A 20018-nucleotide genomic window follows, 5' to 3' on the forward strand; every position below is an offset into this window, starting at 1 on the left:
CGTACCCAGACTACAACTACCAGCAGTCTCCCATCATCGGACGGGAATGGAATATTGAACAAGACAGAAAGCAGTGAGATTTAGATGTTTATTTGAGCAACCGCAGCTCACGTTTTAACTCTCACAACACGAATGCCATGCATGGTGAACTGTAAAGACCCCGACCCCAAGAACAACATTGATTTGGTAGCGAAAAAGACGTAACAAGTTTACATTCCGGGGCTGATTGTCATCATTATCTGACACTAAACGTCAGTGGCGGATGCAGAGATGTGTTTGTGTGAGTGCGTGCGTGCGTGCGTGCGTGTTCTGACATGAGAAGTGGAATCTGATTGGTCAGTACTAGGGCCATATAAGGGACATAACTAGTAATAGGCACTGGTGGCGCTTCGATCGAGCCCAGAAATTCCATCCTAATTCGGCAAGGGTGAAGACTGGACTTTTACAGACAGTTAACTCCTATGCCTCGGGAAGATGTTAGATCATGTGCGATTTCAGTGGTCGCGTTGGACTCATCCGGAACATCCTTACATATTTAAACATGTTTTGTACAGTGTTGTGTATATATATATACATAATTCCCATTGCCACCGTTATAATGATGGCTAAATAAGCACCCAGGGTTCGAAATATGGCTTCTCTGACATCTTTCCATTTTGAAGTTCACCATCTCGAAATACGCCTTCTCAATCTCTCCATCATAACTAGAAGTCGTGGCTGGCCCAGTCTTCAAAACACCGTGGCCCCGACATAAACCTATGACCGTGAGGTTTGAATCTCGGTTCACCTTGGTTATGTTGCCACCAAAGTGGCTTGCACCAACACCTGAGACCTACATCACTTCGGGCTATCCCTCCACATCAAACTGATACGCCGTGATATATAACTGTTTGTTTGTTTGTTTGTTTGTTTGTTGTTTAACGCCGCACTAAGCAATGTTCCAACTATATGACGGCGAAATGTACGTAATCGAGTCTGTACCAGACAATCCAGTGATTGATGCCATGAGCATCGATCCACACAATTGGGATACGATGACATGCATCAAACCAAGTCAGCGAGCCTGACCACCCGATCCCGTTCGTCGCCTCTTACGACAAGTGTAGTCGGCTTTTACAGCAAGCATGGGTTGCTGCGTGAAGACCTATAAACACCAAGGATCATCATCAGTGCAAATCGGAACTCGAACCCATGACCATACGCACGCCTTGGGGACGCATGTCTGCCCCGTGTCCCTTATTATATAAGAAGTTAGAAACATGTCCGGTTGTAACCATGTTTATTTGTTCTCTTCGCCTGCCCAAAATCACATACATTGTCGTATCTGCATGACTTTACTAAAAGCTGTCAAATACCAACGTCAATGGTAAACTAACATCAACGACAGCCAGTACAAATCATAAAGTCATTCGAGCAACGAAACTATTCATTGCTATTATGCGCGTTATCTATATAACCTCAATTTCTATTCATATGAATGACAGCTTATACCTAAATTGTATTGCGGTATAGGACGTGCGCATGCGTTTCATCTGTCCTTTGTGGTACATGTGTGTGGAGACGCAGCCCAGTTTGTTGGCTGTCAACAAAGTACCTATCTTTCAATATGGCTATTCATACCCTCTCATTATTGCAAGAAGCGTGCACGACGTTAAACCCCATTTCACCCGACGCTATATACAAGAAGTGAGTACTTACAAATCACCGGCTGTATACATTCAGTTGTGAGAAAGAGTTTAAACAACAAGATGACACGTCTGTCGCGGCATGGCTGACTATTACTAGAATACACACAGCAGACGGACAAGTTTATTTCATGAACCCTTGTTGCAAAATGGACACAATGTGGACAAATCTAGGAAATAACACTCCAATATCGGACGAGACTCAAGCTAGAGACAGGTAAGATTGATATAGTATTACATTTTGCTCGCTGAATCTAATAAACATTCAGTTTCTGGTATATTTTATTACCATCGCTAATTTCAGCAAAGCAGCGACTGTTGTATGTTGAAATACTCTACTGAGCGCTAATAAGCGGATGAAGGTAAGGTTGAATTTAGGTAAGGTTATGTATCATTCCAAAGGGGATGTAGTGGGGTGGGGGTCGCATTCATATTGAGTCGCATTTTTGGCTAGGGATCAGCAGTGGTATGAATGAATATGGAAACGCATTAATTCATTAATTTCAAGATTGACAGTACATAATATTCAACTAGTTCTTACTGAGGTCACAGGCACGTTTATTCAGAGTAAATGGCCCCGTCACAAGGGTACGTTGAAAGATAACAACATATATTCACTTGCATAAACAATTGTACAGGTAACACAATCCTTCAAGATTGATACATTTACTTTAGATTTAGTGTACAAGGCAATAGGTACTAGGAATACATCTGTTTTTACTTTCTGTATAATGACACAATAGAAAGTGATATTCATCTATTTTATATTTACAGTGAAACGTTTCACATCAGTGTTTGGATTATACTGCATTTTTAACCTATGTGATCGACAACAAAATTTACATTATACTTAAGGTGCATCTTCGTTACTTGTGAAAAGGTGCAAGCACGGTTACAAGAACTATTAAATTGGCAGACATCTAAAACCAAGATGTTTAAATTAAGTTCTTGGCGAACGTAGCAAAGGTATACTACCAAATCCCCTTTTCTGTATTTAATGCAAATAAAGAGAATTGAAAACTACATATGTGGCGAAGATAAACTATTTATGAATAAATGAGCTGCAGTATCTTGCGATATGGAATCATAAATGATGGAAGTATGATCATTCATCATCATTAATGAATTGTGATATATAGTCATAGAAGTATAATTACCCACCAGGCATTTGTACTATTGATATTTAGGATGTAAGATGTCTTGTTTGAATCAATAAAAAATATATTTATTTCTCATAATATATATCACCTTTCGTCAAGGATTTCATCGTTCAGTTCACGAATTATACGAGCAGTCTTGTGCAATCCATTCATCAGTTTAAAATAGAAGTAAACGATTATGAAACACCCTTTTTGTTTTACCCATCTGATAAACGTTCGCAGCAGAAAGTGACACTTTTTTGGATAATGAAAAAAATCTGTACCGATATTTAATACGACAATAATACTTTATACAAAGACGATGTCTACCTTGGTCTACACTGAACAGTGTAAAAGAGTCAGTCCTTCAATCAGGCAACAGTGAGGTAGAATTATTCAACATGCCTACAATGAACAACGCTATAGCCAGTTCTACACTGGACGCATACACTACTGTGTTGATGTTTGGAATGCGTTTACTTAACCCTTTAAACTCTTTCGTGCACCTAATGAAAATACCACCCTCAGATTTAATTAATGATGCGGTTTACATATACAGTAAACTACGTTTATAACCAACACGCTTATAACGAACGACGGATATAACGAACATATTTTTTGACCTAGCCATTTGCTGTATATATATGCTGGTATATAATTATGATTATAAAATACAACGGTTATATCGAACTAATATCAGTGGTCCCTCTGAGTTCCTTATATTCCTAGTTTACTGTATGCGAATAATTACATACATAAAACTTAAGGTAATCCTGTTGCAGGTTCTCTTGAGGAGCGGAGCACGGTATGACAGCATCTTGTATTTCAAAACAAGTTTCAGCTTAAAATGCTACACTGAGTACAGGCAGATTGCAGTATGGCCCACAGGCGGACAACGAGCGTGTCAGAGGACGAGCCCGTGTACAGAGTGGTGCGTCCAAAACTCCACACACCATACCTGTTAAGAACTGACCCATTCAACTCCAAAGTAAGTAAAACAACTGGCCTCTTATTCTTTGTCTCTGACGAACGCGCAATTTAGCTCTGAAAGATTGTATTCTTTGTTGATTGAACAGCTACTTAAGAAGTCTTATCTTGTTTACTGATTTGTTGTTGAATGCATCCGATTGCAACGATATGCTGATACGTATCGGTATGCTTGAAAAACATAATTTAGTATGAAATCTATGTAATTTGGATGATGCCCAGTTAATTTATCCGGATCAACAAATTTTCGAATTTACGTAATCGACTGTGTGAACACGTAAACAGTAACTGTCCGTATGGCTGAATATCCGGTCTTACGAGGTTTCACTGTATCTCATAAATCTTGAGCGTAGATGTAGTGACATACACTAATAATATACAATACAGGGACCCGTTCCACAAAGCGATCTTAGCGCTACGACTGTCGGAAATCTATGTTAAAGTATGGGAGTTACGATCGTCTGAAGTATGAAAACTGTATCATTTTAGTCAATGCAGTCATGATTTTAAAGAATATTTATCCGGGTTTCCTGTATACTGCAAATAATGAAAAACAAAATTATAATTATCACATTATAAAATATTAAAAACAGTTATTTTATTTTTCTTATTGATTGGTATTTACCTTTGTAACCTATTGCTATACTGATATTGGCAAGAAAAGCATTGGCCGTGTGTTACGTGTATTTCATAGATTACTCCTAATGATCTACACTGGGCTGCAGAAAAGGGAAACATCAACCTGCTGGCGCATCTCCTCCTGGAGAACCACACAACTAATATCACCGACGCCGTGAGTAGTCGTCCATATATGTTACTAGCACCACCGACGCCGAGAGTAGCCGTCCAGACATGTCATTAGCACCACCGACGCCGTGAATAACTGTCCATTAACGTTACTAGCACCACCGACGCCGTGAGTAGCCGTCCATTTATGTTACTAGCACCACCGACGCCGTGAATAGCTGTCCATATACGTTACTAGCACGACCGACGCCGTGAGTAGCCGTCCATTTATGTTACTAGCACCACCGACGCCGTGAATAACTGTCCGTTTATGTTACTAGCACCACCGACACCGTGAATAACTGTCCATATACTTTACTAGCACCACCGACGCCGCGAGTAGCCGTCCATATATGTCACTAGCATCACCGACTCCGTGAATAACTGTCCATATACGTTACTAGCACCAGCGACGCAGCGACTAGCCGTCCATATATGTCACTAGCACCACTAACTCCGTGAATAACTGTCCATATACGTTACTAGCACCACCTACGCAGCGACTAGCCGTCCATATGTGTCACTAGCGCCACCGACTCCGTGAATAACTGTCCATATACGTTACTAGCACCACCAACGCAGCGACTAGCCGTCCATATATGTCACTAGCACCACCGGGGCGGTCGGGTAGCCTAGTGGTTAAAGCGTTCGCTCGTCACGCCGAAGACCCGGGTTCGATTCCCGACATGGGTACAATGTGTGAAGCCCATTTGTGGTGTCCCCCGCCGTGATATTGCTGGAATATTGCCAAAAGCGGCGTAAACCCATACTCACTCACTCACTCACTAGCACCACCGACTCCGTGATATAACTGTCCATACACGTTACTAGCACCACCGACGCCGAGAGTAGCCATCCATATATGTCACTAGCATCACCGACGCCGTGAATAACTGTCCATATACGTTACTAGCACCACCGACGCCGTGAGTAGCCGTCCATTTATGTTACTAGCACCACCGACGCCGTGAATAACTGTCCATATACGTTACTAGCACCACCGACGCCGCGAGTAGCCGTCCGTTCAATTAGTTTTGCAACTTCAATATGAGACCCAAGTCGCAGAATATCTTTTGTACTAAACTTTCATTTTTCAATTTTAATCTCCATTCACCTATCCTGTACTCAATTTCATTTGGTTTACACTGACAGCTATTCAGCAACCAGCTGTATCGCGGAATAAAATAGTTCGAAAGTTTGGGCTAATTCTGGGCTGTAGGGTGGGTGATTTAACTGTTTATCCCAGACTTAGCTCCCAGTGACTATTTCCTGTTCCGGCAAATGAAATCTGCCCTACGTGGAAGATACTTCCAGGATGACGAGGACATAAAGGCTGCCACAGAGGGGTAGTTAGGGGGCCAATCTGCGGATTTCTATAAAAGTGGTATTAAAAGCTTGAAGGACAAATGGAATAAGTGTATTGATGTGAATGGATATTATATTGAAAAATAAAAGAGCAAGAGATATTTTGCGACTTGGTCTTGTATTGAAGTTGCAAAACTTTTTGAACGCCCCTCGTATGTCACTAAAACCACCGACGTCATCCATATATATGTCACTAACAGCCCCGACTTCGTCCATATATGCTACTAACACCACTGACGCCGTGGGTACCCGTCTATATATGCTACTAACACCACCGACGCCGTAGGTACCCGTCCATATATGCTACTAACACGACCAACGCCGTGGGTACCCGTCTATATATGCTACTAACACCACCGACGCCGTAGGTACCCGTCCATATATGCTACTAACATCACCGACGCCGTGGGTACCCGTCTATATATGCTACTAACACCACCGACGCCGTGAGTTGTTGAGAAAACGCTTTTCACGTTTGGTTAGTTTTGAAAAGGTATGATATGCAAAATCCAGAGGCCATATGAAAATATCTTGCCCAAACGCCGTTAACATATGTCAACCTGTTCTAGTTTGGCCGTACACCCCTCCACGAGGCAGCGGCGAACAACCAACTGCAGGCCGCTGATTGGCTAATGTTCCATGGTGCAGATCCACACATTAAGGACTATGTGAGTACATGAATGAGTGAATGAGTGAGTGAGTGAGTCAGTGAGTGAGTGAGTGATTTGTTTCGGTTTAACGCCGTTTTGAAAAGTATTACAGTTATATCACGGCTTTTCAGGTTAATGTGGGCGGTCGGGTAGCCTAGGGGTTAAAGCGTTAGCTCGTCACGCCGAAGACCCGGGTTCGATTCCCGACATGAGTAAAATGTGTGAACCCCATTTCTGGTGTTCCCCGCCGTGATATTGCTGGAATATTGCTAAAAGCGGCGTAAAACCATACTCACTCACCCAGGTTAATGTGGGAGGAAAGACATAAGTGATGCATATCTCCGACGTTATCACTTTGGTGAAACCCACGGGCACGATAATGTTGTTAACAACTCTAAAAACATAATCAGGCCGATCATAGGTTTCTGGCGTGCCCAAGGGAAACAACTCTGCACAGCGAATTGCGGCGCCTGAGACGACTGGCCTCCTGTTCCCCCAGTACATAAGCACACCACTGAAAGATCGTTGATGCATATATAATATTATAACCGAAAAACTAGCAAATCACAAATATTAATGATAAGTCTTCACAGTGTTCTAATATTACATGTAATTATATTTTAAAAATTTGATATGGATAAAACAAAGTGAGTGATTATTGTATTACGCCGCTTTACAAGAACTATATATTCATATCTCTGAGGAGGTTTTCATTTTTATATGCAGAATCGAAACCTGGTCTTCGGCATAACGATAAACACCAGGCCACCCCGTTAACAAACAAGTGACACGCCTGTACCAATCAGCATTTTCTACCTGTATCGCGGAAATCGAAAAGTGTCGAGGCAAACGACTACTGTAAATCCATGAAAAGGCGCATATTTTTGAGACAGGCGTTTATTTATTTTTTGAAGGAGACGTTTGCTTAAGATGTTTATGTCTGTTGTCAATGCTTCACAATTTTAAATGAAAAGATAATATTAATGACAGTTTTTTTTCAATGATTTACGGTATATACAAATAGTACAGTTTATTTATTATTGCTATGTAGAAGGCCCTGTACGAACAAATGTGTAACATCATGCCTCCGTGATCCCGAATGTTTTAGTATTAATTTCAGGAAAGTCACACTGCCATGTCGATGAGCAAAAGCGAGAAGATGACACAAATACTGTCTCAGAACCCGCCGAGCAAGAGGTAAATGTGTGTGTGTGTGTGTGTGTGTGTGTTTGTGTGTGTGTGTGTGAGTGCACTTTTGTTTCACTTAACAGTGTATGTGTACGAGACAACACGACATGTAAATAAACAAAACATGAAGCAGGTAGGGTTAATGGATACGACACACCTAGCGAGGATTCCGAAGCAGAATTGGAGGTAAGTGTGAACTTGTGATTATAGTATGTGATCCCATGCTGTCGACCTCATGTTTCTCAAACTACTTCTTAATCCTCTCTATTGTATAAACACTGCCTCCTACCTGTATAGATACTTGTCAACCATACTCTGTACATCACTGGCTTGATAACGGCGTTAGAACCTAGACCGAAAAGTCGCTCCTATACTATACTATACTATACTATACTATACAGACTAAACTATACTATACTATACTATACTATGCAGACCAGAAACAATCATCCTGATTAAGGACACAACCCACGACGTGTATGCCCTGGACGTGTTGGTGTTCACTGGGAACCAGTTCGGCCCTGAACCATCCTACATGACCTGCAGAAGACGGTCGCCATCGAAGAGCTCCCTCAGGTTTGTGGTATTCACATTGCCACTCTGCCTCCTATAGCTGTAATGTGTATTTCTACAGTGAAATATCTTATATCTGGATATTCCTTACCTGTCACAATGTACAAAGCCTCTGAGTTCCCAGATTTGATATATGTATAATTGTGCTGATAAATTTGAATAAATATTTTCCAAGGCAAAATCACGAAGTGTAGTATCGATTGCGTAAATGTGAACATAAGCATTCCTCAGTCAGCTTATGTTCACATTTACGCAATCGATTCTTAACTTTGTGACTTGACCTTGGAGAATATTTCATAAGCATAAAACATTGTTATTCTTTACGAAAACCATTATCATTCTTTATTCTTAATCGCGTCACGATATGGCTGGAAGATTGCCCTCTGTGACGTTAAATATTAACTCACTCACTTATTCACTGTATTCTTAATCGGTACACCCCGATTTTGTCTAGGTTTGTCAGCGCCATACCCGTGTTCGAGGGTTTCACAAAAGTGCTAAACGTCTGAGACCTGCATCACGTCTGAGACCTGCATTGTGCTTTTCCCACATTAAGATATAACTGGAATAATGTTCAAAGCCACGTTAAACCCAACTCACTCACTCGCTAACAATTCGGAAATGAACGATATACCACAAAACTCTTACGTACATCTTCCATGTAAATACTCCTTTTTAAGTGCTCTTGGGACTGGGACTCTCTTTCTTTCTGCTTTCTCTGGCGTCTTGGTCTTTGGTCCGCTGGTCAAATAAACAAACTTCTCCGATTGTGATGCTTGGTCAGTCAGAACCATGCTTTTAGTCGTGAAGGGGATGCTTTGTTTGTCACTCATATAAAGCTGCCAACCTGGATCGTATTGAACCCATACTCACTCACTCTTGATAACACCCGTGAAAATCCGGGTTAGAATAGGTCTTCAGGAACCAATACGTTCAGTAAAAGGCGACTATGCTTGACGTGAGAGGCGACTGGGTGGTTGATGCATGTCATCGTATCCCAATTGCGTAGATCGATGTTCATGATGCAAATGTCTGGTCCAGACTGGATTAATTACAGACCGCCGTCATATAACTGGAATATTGCTGAGTGTGGCGTTACAGAACATACAAACAAAACACTCTTGATAACAAGCTCTCATACTGGTTACTTCAGGCACAAACTTGCAAAAGGGGAACACTTCTGGCGGGATGTAATTGAGTACAAGATGTCGCAGGTCAACTCGTCCAGTGTGGTGACAGTTAATCTGTTGGTTGCCGACCTTCCCCCTTCTACCAATGAACTCATCCTGAAGATAGAAGGAGTGGGTGGCCATGTCAAGGACGTCAAGCCAGGAATGGATAAATTCTTTATAACGGTAACGTATTCAATTAAAGACGTACTCCCTTAATTGATGACCCGTGAAGATTCCGGGGTAGAATAGGTCTTCAGCAACCCATGCTTGCTGTAAAAGGGGACTATGCTTGTCGTAAAAGGCGACTAACGGGATCGGGTGGTCAGGCTCGCTGACTTGGTTGATGCATGTCAGTGATCCCAATTGCGTGGATCGATGCTCATGATATTAATCTCTGGATTGTCTGGTCCAGACTAGATTATTTACGGACCGCCGTCATATAGCTGGGATATTGCTGAGACCAACTAACCAACCAACCAACCAACCCTTAATGGATAGACCTTTCGCTGAGTGTTCATAGCATTGTTTGCCTCATTTTTGTCTGTTTCTTCCGAAAATGACACATGCATGTGTCTACATTTGATTGAAAGCTACACCCATTAGATGATACCCTGTTCAAGATTTTGGCACAAACAATTTTCCTAGAGCATACTTTCGGAGGGTTCAGTATTTTGTTCCAACCGATTTTGTTATTATGTCTTCTATGTACAGGACAATGAAGTCTGGGTATGCCAAGTTCTTGTCCATCTGAACAAATCTGGGTCAATTGGTTTGTGTTCTCGACCAAAGTCAGAGGTAATGTCGATACCACAGGACGGTGGTCAAGTGAAGTCCAGGACCAACAGTGGCGTGAAGCTCAGTGTTCCTCCTCATGCATTCAAGCGACCGGGCAATGTGTTGCTGACAGTAAGATGTTATGTATCTTATCACCTCCTTGCAGTGACAATGGTTTAACATTATGGTTAAATGACAGGCGAACTACAATTCAAAGCCAATCTATTAATCTTAGATGTGCTTCCAGACACTTTATATTGTTGCATCACAACAACATCTACCCTAATTTCTATTCATCCCCACAGCTATTGGGCAATCATAACATTGCTTCCTAATCATGTTTACAGATTGAAGAGGTTCCAGAAATGGAGAAAGAAGACACCATCATATCCCTTTCCCATTTCTACAACATGGAACATAGCTCTTGTTCCAGAGCCTCAGAGGATATCGAGATGACTCTCCCCATCCCGAGCGGGTACACGGGCGACGGGGAGGTGGTGGTCCTGTCCAGGCCAGGGTCGGCGATCTCATCTGAAGGGGAAGAAGAACAAGAAGCGGAGGAGGCTGAGAGATGGGAGGTAATGGAGGCAAAGGTGGAACCTGATGAAGGCAGAGTCAGATTCAAGACAAACAACATGGGCATGTACGTGAACTTTTATTCTTTCAATAAATGAATGAATGAGTGTACAGAAAGTATTCTCCTGCGATGTTTGTTGCCGCTGCTTCTGCAGAAAACATGATATCACTGCGTGGAACTGCCTTCACACATGGGACAGACAGACAGATAATTTATTTGAGTCTCACCTCGTTACATATATAATACATTGGGAAAGCATGTCCTTCACACATTAATTTATTTGAGTCTCACCTCGTTACATATATAATACATTGGGAAAGCATGGCCTTCACACATGGGACAGACAGACAGACAGACAGACAGACAGACAGACAGACAGACAGATAATTTATTTGAGTCTCACCACGTTACATATATAATACATTGGGAAAGCATGGCCTTCACACATTAATTTATTTGAGTCTCACCTCGTTACATATATAATACATTGGGAAAGCATGGCCTTCACACATGGGACAGACAGACAGACAGACAGACAGATAATTTATTTGAGTCTCACCTCGTTACATATATAATACATTGGGAAAAACTTTTTCAAATATCTTTGTTAAAAACCATATGAAGTAACGAGCCACTCCCTACAGAGTAATGAGAGACTATAGAACATTGTAAAAACATGTATACAGTTTCACATATATTACACATGATAAAAAATGACTGTACCCGACTATTCACAAAAGAGAATAATTTATAGTACAACATGGTGTAGAGCATCCGATCTGGTTGTTAAAATATTCTTGCAGATCTTGGCAGTTGTAAAAACAATTCTGGGCTGGATAGTATAACTACGTTAATCACTAAAACTTCCAAAATCAGAACATGCGTAACGACGTTTGGAAGAAATGGTAAAATCTAAGACCTCCATAGTGTGAACAATATAATATAACATGCCTTTCATCATCTATTTCATCCGTACAAAACGGGGAGGTTCTCTCTGCAAGAGGTGTATTGGTATAGCGTCCGGTCTCAACTCTTAGCGGTGATACACCATGTCTAAACCTTGACAGGGCGCTTCTTAGAGTTCTAGGGGGGGGGGGGGGGAGAGGGGGGCTTTTGTGTACATATGCTTCAAGACTAATTATCCTTAAAAGTGCAGAAAGTTCTTAATTTATTGCCACCTGTCCCACGTTTGCTGTTCGGTAATTCCACGGCTGTCCTCCACTCTTCTTTAAATTCTTTCAACATTCTGCATTGCACTTGACACATATTTACTACCGTATCTGTTGTCAATGGTACATGTGTGTGGAATAGAATCTCGTCTTTAACATCACCAGCGAGCGCTTTAATCCACCAAGCTACATCCGCCCTTATTATTCTCTTTGGTTTTATCATGAGGCGATTATACCAAACAAGTTTGTTTGTTTTTTGTTTAACGGCACACTCAGCAACATTTCAGCGATATGGCGGTGGTTTGTAAATAATCGAGTCTGAACCAGAGAAGCCAATGATTGACATCATGAGCATCTATCTACGTAATTGGGATAAGCATATAGTGCTGAAGACCAATTCTAACCCGGATCTTCACGGGGCGGTATGGTAGTTGGAGTACAACGTAGGTGTGTAACGAATGGCGATTGTTGTGTAGCTTTTAGAACAACGGATTAAGTATTAAGGTTATTCTAAAAAAAGAATATTGTGTGTAGAGGTACATGTGCAAGGATTACGTTCCATTGTATAGAGCTTCACAAACTTGGTGCCTTAAACTACTTTCAGTTTTAGAGACGAGATTTGTCACTCTTCCATCATGTGTATACGTAATATATTTTAATCTACAGTAACGCACCAGTTGAAGTTGAGAAAGGTGCAAACAGAGAAGACATCCGAACACAGACTGCAAACATATATTCGAAGAGAAAAGACTGCCATGTGAAATTTCTGGTTGTTGGGAAAGTCCTTGGTTTTAACCAATTTGACATTGTGGTAGAGTGCCTGAAACCAGATCAGATATATCTCCGTCTTGATGAGTGGAAGAAGGAATCGTACACACGACTAAGAGTCAGTGGAGACTTTCCCTCTAAAATGAACCAAAAATATCGCCTAGAGCTCCAGGGAAATTTGAAGTGTTTATACAGACTCAGTGATCTTCATCTCGAACTCCTGCCTGGGCAAATGAGTCACCAGAGCCTTCTTGTGGAAATCCAAAATGTAAGCGATGCCCCAAATGGAAGTATTGCGGTTCACATGGTGGGGCACCATGGAGTGAGCGTTGTTACACAGCTGCCTCTTCTGTTAGGAGAACAACTGGAAGAATCTTCACAAGCAGCTCGAGAGGACAATGAGAATACTACACGTAAAGTTTCTGGAACAAATCGACCTCGAGTTCCTGACAAAGGAAATGTTAGGTCCAGAATACCAAGAAGAATTAAGTCATACCCAGGTGAGAATGGAACGACGGTAATGGATGATAACATGGAAAGACCATTTGAAATATATGAAACCACTGATGACCTACTTCCTCATGATGGTAAGCCTCATCAACCTCTAAACCAACAACGCATGGGTTTGCATTCTGGTTTGGATGTTCCAGATGCAATGCCAGGACTGTCAAGTAATGAAGGCACAGCCCCCATCAGGCAAAACAAAGTCAATTCCAATACCCGTTACGCACAGAGAACGGGAAGGTTTGACCACCATGTAGTGTATGATAGGGATCAGTCAAGAAGACCTACGGACTCGAGGCGATCTAGTTTCCAGTCCAATGCAAATGGCAGACGTTTATCGAACGCCTCAGGAGTGAGTCTGCCTGCTGGGGTTGGTGTTACCCTTGGTGGTGCTGCAGCCAGTGAGGACGGAGACGTACAAAGTGTTAATGAAGGCTATAGTGGGAGTGAAGGTGTACATGGGCGCATCACTGAGTCGAGGACGTCGTCCCTAGCTCAGCATATGCTCAGCACAGCTCCCGCATCTGAGGACCCTGAGTCGCTGCCCATAGAGGAAGGTAATTGTCGAAAAAATGGATTAGAGTCACCCAATTATCTTCAGGGAGACGTTTAGGTTTAGATTGAAGACGGTGTACTTTGTTTCGTTAAAAGTATCAATTTGAAGTTAGAAGTACCCGTTAGTCGCCTCTTCATCAAAAACGAAAACGTGTGGTGGTGTTTGATTCTACTGAAGATCGACATCATGAACTTGAAGTGCTGGTAAATGGAATATTTGTTTTCATTGTCCATTAGTGATTTAATGTATATACCGAAAAGACAATTCGAGGGGAGACTTTCCTTTTTACCTATATATTATTTCATTAATTACGGCACAAAACTTCCCCGTGGTGTCTTCAATTTCAGTTAACAAACTGACAGACCTGTGAAACCATATATTTTAATACTTCACACCTATTAGTAGTTTGCAGCTATCAAAAAATCTATATCATCACATTTACGTTTACTTGTGATAAGAGCTTAAAACATTTGTAGCTGTACACAGCTTTCTTTTGAGTAGGGGTATACCATAGTGTACTGTAAAATGTGTTCATCTTTAAGGGTCGGTGGGATAACCTAGTGGATAAAGCATTCGCCCATCGTGAAGAAGACCCGGGTTCCATTCCAGACATGGGTACAATATGTGGAGCCCATTTCTGGGGCACCCACCGTGATATTTCTGGAATACTGCAGATTCCACTGACCACCAATTCACAAACCCTTTTATTACAGGTATCAGCGCTCCTGTATCCAACAGTTTCCTTGCCAGCTTAGTAAAGGTCATGTCACCGGATTTGTTGCTGTTTGTTCAACTTGGATTACATGATCGTGAGATCCAGAAAATAAGGAAAGACACAGCCACCACAGACATTGAATATACCATGTTTGTGGTAAGTTATTGCAATATAATGCAGATGTGTATAGGCTCGTCATATTGAATATACCATGTTCGTGGTAAGTTATTGCAATACAACGCAGTTGTGTATTGGCTCGTCAAATTGAATATACCATGTGTGTGGTAAGTTATTGCAATACAGCGCAGTTGTGTAAAGGCGCGTTACATTAAACATACCATGTTTGGTGAAGGTTATAATACTACAATATAGTTGCGTATAGACTTGTTACATTGAATATATCATGATTGTGGAAGGTTAGGATAATACAATGCAGTTGCGTATAGGCTCGTTACATTGAAAATACCATGTTGTGGTAGGTTATAATAGGACAATGCAGTTGCGTATAGGCTTGTTACATTGAATATACCATGTTTGTGGAAGGTTAGGATAATACAATGCAGTTGCGTATAGGCTCGTACATTGAAAATACCATGTTGTGGTAGGTTATAATTATACAATGTAGTACTTATAGGCTCGTTACATTGAATATACCATGTTGTAGTAGGTTATAATTATTCAATGTAGTTACGTATAGGCTCTTTACTTTTAATATACCATGTTGTGGTAGGTTAAAATTATACAATGTACTTAAATATAGGCTCGTTACATTCAGTATACCATGGTGTGGTAGGTTAAAATTATACAATGTAGTTACGTTTAGGCTCGTTACATGGAATATACCATGTTGTGGTAGGTTATAATAATACAATATAGTTGCGTATAGGCTCGTTACGTGGAATATACCATATTTGTGGTAGGTTATAATAATACAATGCAGTTGCGTATGGGCTCGTTACATTGAATATACCATATTTGTGGTAGGTTATAATTATACAATGTAATTACGTATAGGCTCGTTACATTCAATATACCATGGTGTGGTAGGTTATAATTATACAATGCAGTTGCGTATAGGATCGTTACATTGAAAATACCATGTTGTGGTAGGTTATAATTATACAATGTATTTGCGTATAGGCTCGTTACATTGAATATACCACGTTTGTGGAAGGTTATAATAATACAATGCGGTTGCGTATAGGCTCGTTACATTCAATATACCATGGTGTGGTAGGTTATAATTATACAATGTAGTACTTATAGGCTCGTTACATACAATATACCATGGTGTGGTAGGTTATAATAATACAATGCAGTTGCGTATAGGCTCGTTACATTCAATATACCATGTTGTGGTAGGTTATAATTATACAATGTAGTACTTATAGGCTCGTTACATTCAATATACCATGGTGTGGTAGGTTATAATAATACAATGTAGTACTTATAGGCTCGTTACATACAATATACCATGGTGTGGTAGGTTATAATAATACAATGCAGTTGCGTATAGGCTCGTTACATTCAATATACCATGTTGTGGTAGGTTATAATTATACAATGTAGTACTTATAGGCTCGTTACATTCAATATACCATGGTGTGGTAGGTTATAATTATACAATGTAGTTGCGTATAGGCTCGTTACATTGAATATACCACGTTTGTGGAAGGTTATAATAATACAATGCAGTTGCGTATAGGCTCGTTACATTCAATATACCATGTTGTGGTAGGTTATAATTATACAATGTAGTTGCGTATAGGCTCGTTACATTGAATATACCACGTTTGTGGAAGGTTATAATAATACAATGCAGTTGCGTATAGGCTCGTTACATTCAATATACCATGTTTGTGGAAGGTTATAATAATACAATGCAGTTGCGTATAGGCTCGTTACATTGAATATACCACGTTTGTGGAAGGTTATAATAATACAATGCAGTTGCGTATAGGCTCGTTACATTCAATATACCATGTTTGTGGAAGGTTATGATGCAATACAGTTGCGTATAGGCTCATCACGTTGAACATACCCCGTTTGCGTAAGGTTATGATACTACAATGTAGTTGTGTATGGGCGTATCGTTAACGTCAGATAATCGTTTGTGGCCATAAGTAATAAGTTGTTAACCATGAAGTTGTAGGTTGTATATTAACTCACTCATCTGTCCCCTGGGGATTCACAGGACGTAGTGGTCCCTTTAAACCCCGAGGGTACTAACGCGGCCTCTAACTCATACGCTAGAAAATAAATTGCATCACATGTTAAAATGTTGAATTATCCTATTCATACTTGAATACACTGGGTAGAAGAATCCCTCAGTGAAAACCAATAGGTGTAGAATAAGGAATATAGTTAACATTCTGCTACTTTATCGATTATGTTTTCAGATGCTGGACAAGTGTCGTGAGAAGCGAGGAGACAATGCTGCATTCCTACATATGCTGCTTTTAGCCCTCGAAGACTTCCAACAGAATGATACCAAACAGTGGGTCGTGAACCGTATCAATCGATGGTAATTGTGGAATTTCTTGTCTGTATTTACTTCAGCGGAGGTGGTGCAATTTAAAAGGATCTGTCACATTTGATTTCTTTCCATCGTTTATTTGTAGGTGACAAATACCAATATCCAAAAGATAATAGCTGTCTTTAGCAGATATTTGTGCAAGATATTTTTCGCTTTTATTAATGATTATGGAAATGGTTTTGTGTCTTTTATCGTATACGAGAATTTCATATTGACCTATAGACCGATCATCAATTATACATGTTATAAAAAAACATTATATATTTCAGGCTAGACACGTGTCCCTCTGGAGATCAAGGCTTTGTTCGAAAGGTTCACTCCATTGCCCGTCGCTTTCGAGAAGCCTAACATTGTAGGAATCACTTTGAACTCTGAATCGCATTGAGCATCACAAGTACTGAAGCCGCAATCTTTACGAAACCAACTGCAATCTGCATATTAATACTGAGATATGGTTAACTGGGACAATGATTGAAGTTACTTCACGCAACCAACTGCAATCTGCATATTAATACTGAGATATGGTTAATTGGGACAATGAATGAAGATACTTCACGCAACCAACTGCAATCTGCATATTAATACTGAGATGCGGTTAACTGTGACAATGAATGAAGATATTTCACGCAACCAACTGCAATCTGCATATCAATACTGATATACGGTTAACTGTGACAATGAAGGAAGTTACTTCACGCAACCAACTGCAATCTGCACATTAATACTGAGACTAGTTTAACTGTGACAATGAAGGAAGATATTTCACGCAACCAACTGCAATCTGCATATCAAAACTGATATACGGTTAACTGTGACAATGAAGGAAGTTACTTCACGCAACCAACTGCAATCTGCATATTAATACTGAGACTAGTTTAACTGGGAGAATGAATGAAGACACTTCACACAACCAACTGCAATCTGCATATTAATACTGAGATGCGGTTAATTGGGACAATGATTGAAGATACTTCACTCAACCATCTGCAATCTGCATATTAATACTGAGATACGGTTAACTGGGACAATGATTGAAGATATTTATTTACCTCGCATTTATGCATAAGAGTTTTCTTAGAAAATACAACATATTCTACATAATAGTAATACTGATGATGATTACAATAAAAAGTCCATTTATAATGCCCCAAATTCCATTCACCAAGTGACCCGTGAAGATCGGGGTAGAATAGGTCTTCAGCAACCCGTGCTTGCCGTAAAATGCGAATATGCTTGTCGTAAGATGCGACTAACGGGATCGGGTGGCCGGCTCGATTACTTGGTTGATGCATGTCATCGTATCCCAATTGCGTGGATCGATGCCCATGATGTCAATCACTGGATTGTCTGGTCCAGACTCGATTATTTACACACCGCCGTCATATAGCTGGAATATTGCTGAGTGCGGCGTTAAACAAACACACAAACAAACTTATAGCAATTTTGGGGGGTATTGCCTCATTTATTGTCACTTGCTCTCTACATATGCGGGGCGGTGGGGTAGCCTAGTGGTTAAAGCGTTTGCTCATCATGAAGAAAACGCGAGTTCGATTTCCCAAATGGATACAATGTGTGAAGCCCTTTTCCGGTATCCCCCGCAGTGATCTTGCTGGAATATTTCTTTAAGCAACGTAAATTACATATGCCGACGCTGATAAGAAGATATATGTTAAACGATAATGTGTTTGTAAATGAACCTAGATCTTTTCTTACATCATTTATTATATATGTAAACATATTACAACCCAATAAATATATTTATTTTGTAATTTAAGGAATGTCATGTGTGATAAATAGATCAAACATTGCCATGTCTGGAGACAAAAAGTATTTATATTTTATATAGTCATTAATTGTGGGATATATTGAACAATTTCACATTCGTGTGATGGATGATCAGCAAAACTATCGACTGCAATATGGTGTTTTACACCCCGCGGATTAATTTTGGATAATGTGGAAGGAACTACAGATCAGAATTTTGAGAGCTTTTCATTCGAATTTTATTCATTTTCAAATCGATATTTGCGAAAGGTCGCGAATTCTTTCGAAAAGCGATCGTAACCATCCATTTCGCCATCGATACTCACTTTTATACCACATTCGTAAACGCAGAAAAACGAATACGTGAACCTCGTCATTTCTTCTCAGCGATGGTCAAATCGATCATCGCGACGACCTTTAAAACATCATGTTCGAACTGATTTAAGATTATGACCAGTTAGATCAATGTGTAAAACCATACTCACTCACTCACTCACACGCCACACTGTCATATGTATCCTGTTAACTTCTCGGAACATTTCTCTCTATATCATACACTACCTCTTCGACAGCTGATTATTGAGTATGGATAATAAAGAGGGTTACTGTGTTGGTTTTTGCGTCATTCTTTCCTGTCAGAGTTCCAGCATTTTCCTTTTTTCGAAAAAATGATGTGACACCCTGTAATCCCTATATATTGCGATAAACAGCAACACGTCGTCGGACAGTGTCCCACAGTGTTCTACTATAATTTTGGGCAATGTGTTATCTGCTGGCATGTTAGATTTACATCTTCTACTTTTTATCCAACTGACTGCCCCAAAGAAATCCCTGTACGTATTATAAGTAACCATTTTGTGATATACCCGCAAGTAACAAAAGATGAGTGTTCGAAACTAATTCATGTGTAATTAACCTGAAGATAATTAAAGATGTGTGCGGGGTGGACTTACCAAGTACCGTATTCGACCTAATAAGCGCCCAGGGCGCTCTCAAAATTAGAAATAGGGGGCTCATATTAGAATAAAGTTTTGGTGAAAAAAAAAACAGAGTTGAAAGATCGTAAATTACATTAATCAATCATTAGTCTTGTGTACATTAATCAATCGG

At 40.3% G+C, this 20018-nt stretch overlaps 1 protein-coding gene across 1 annotated transcript; it reads left to right on the plus strand.

Annotated features, from left to right (window-relative positions):
- The first annotated feature begins 1736 nt into the window (after positions 1 to 1736).
- LOC139479252 (uncharacterized) lies at positions 1737 to 19102 on the plus strand. Its single transcript, XM_071262113.1, has 13 exons — positions 1737 to 1902; positions 3607 to 3812; positions 4506 to 4604; positions 6532 to 6630; positions 7733 to 7809; positions 8236 to 8376; positions 9527 to 9728; positions 10257 to 10451; positions 10667 to 10962; positions 12732 to 13894; positions 14607 to 14764; positions 17008 to 17132; positions 17414 to 19102. Exons 2-13 carry the CDS (start codon positions 3702 to 3704, stop codon positions 17490 to 17492), a joined length of 2745 nt encoding a protein of 914 aa, XP_071118214.1. The 5' UTR covers positions 1737 to 1902; positions 3607 to 3701; the 3' UTR covers positions 17493 to 19102.
- The last annotated feature ends 916 nt before the right edge of the window (positions 19103 to 20018 follow it).

This window comes from Haliotis cracherodii, unplaced genomic scaffold, assembly GCF_022045235.1.
Source record: "Haliotis cracherodii isolate W230 unplaced genomic scaffold, xgHalCrac1.p SCAF_4, whole genome shotgun sequence".
Taxonomy (NCBI): Eukaryota; Metazoa; Mollusca; class Gastropoda; order Lepetellida; family Haliotidae; genus Haliotis; species Haliotis cracherodii.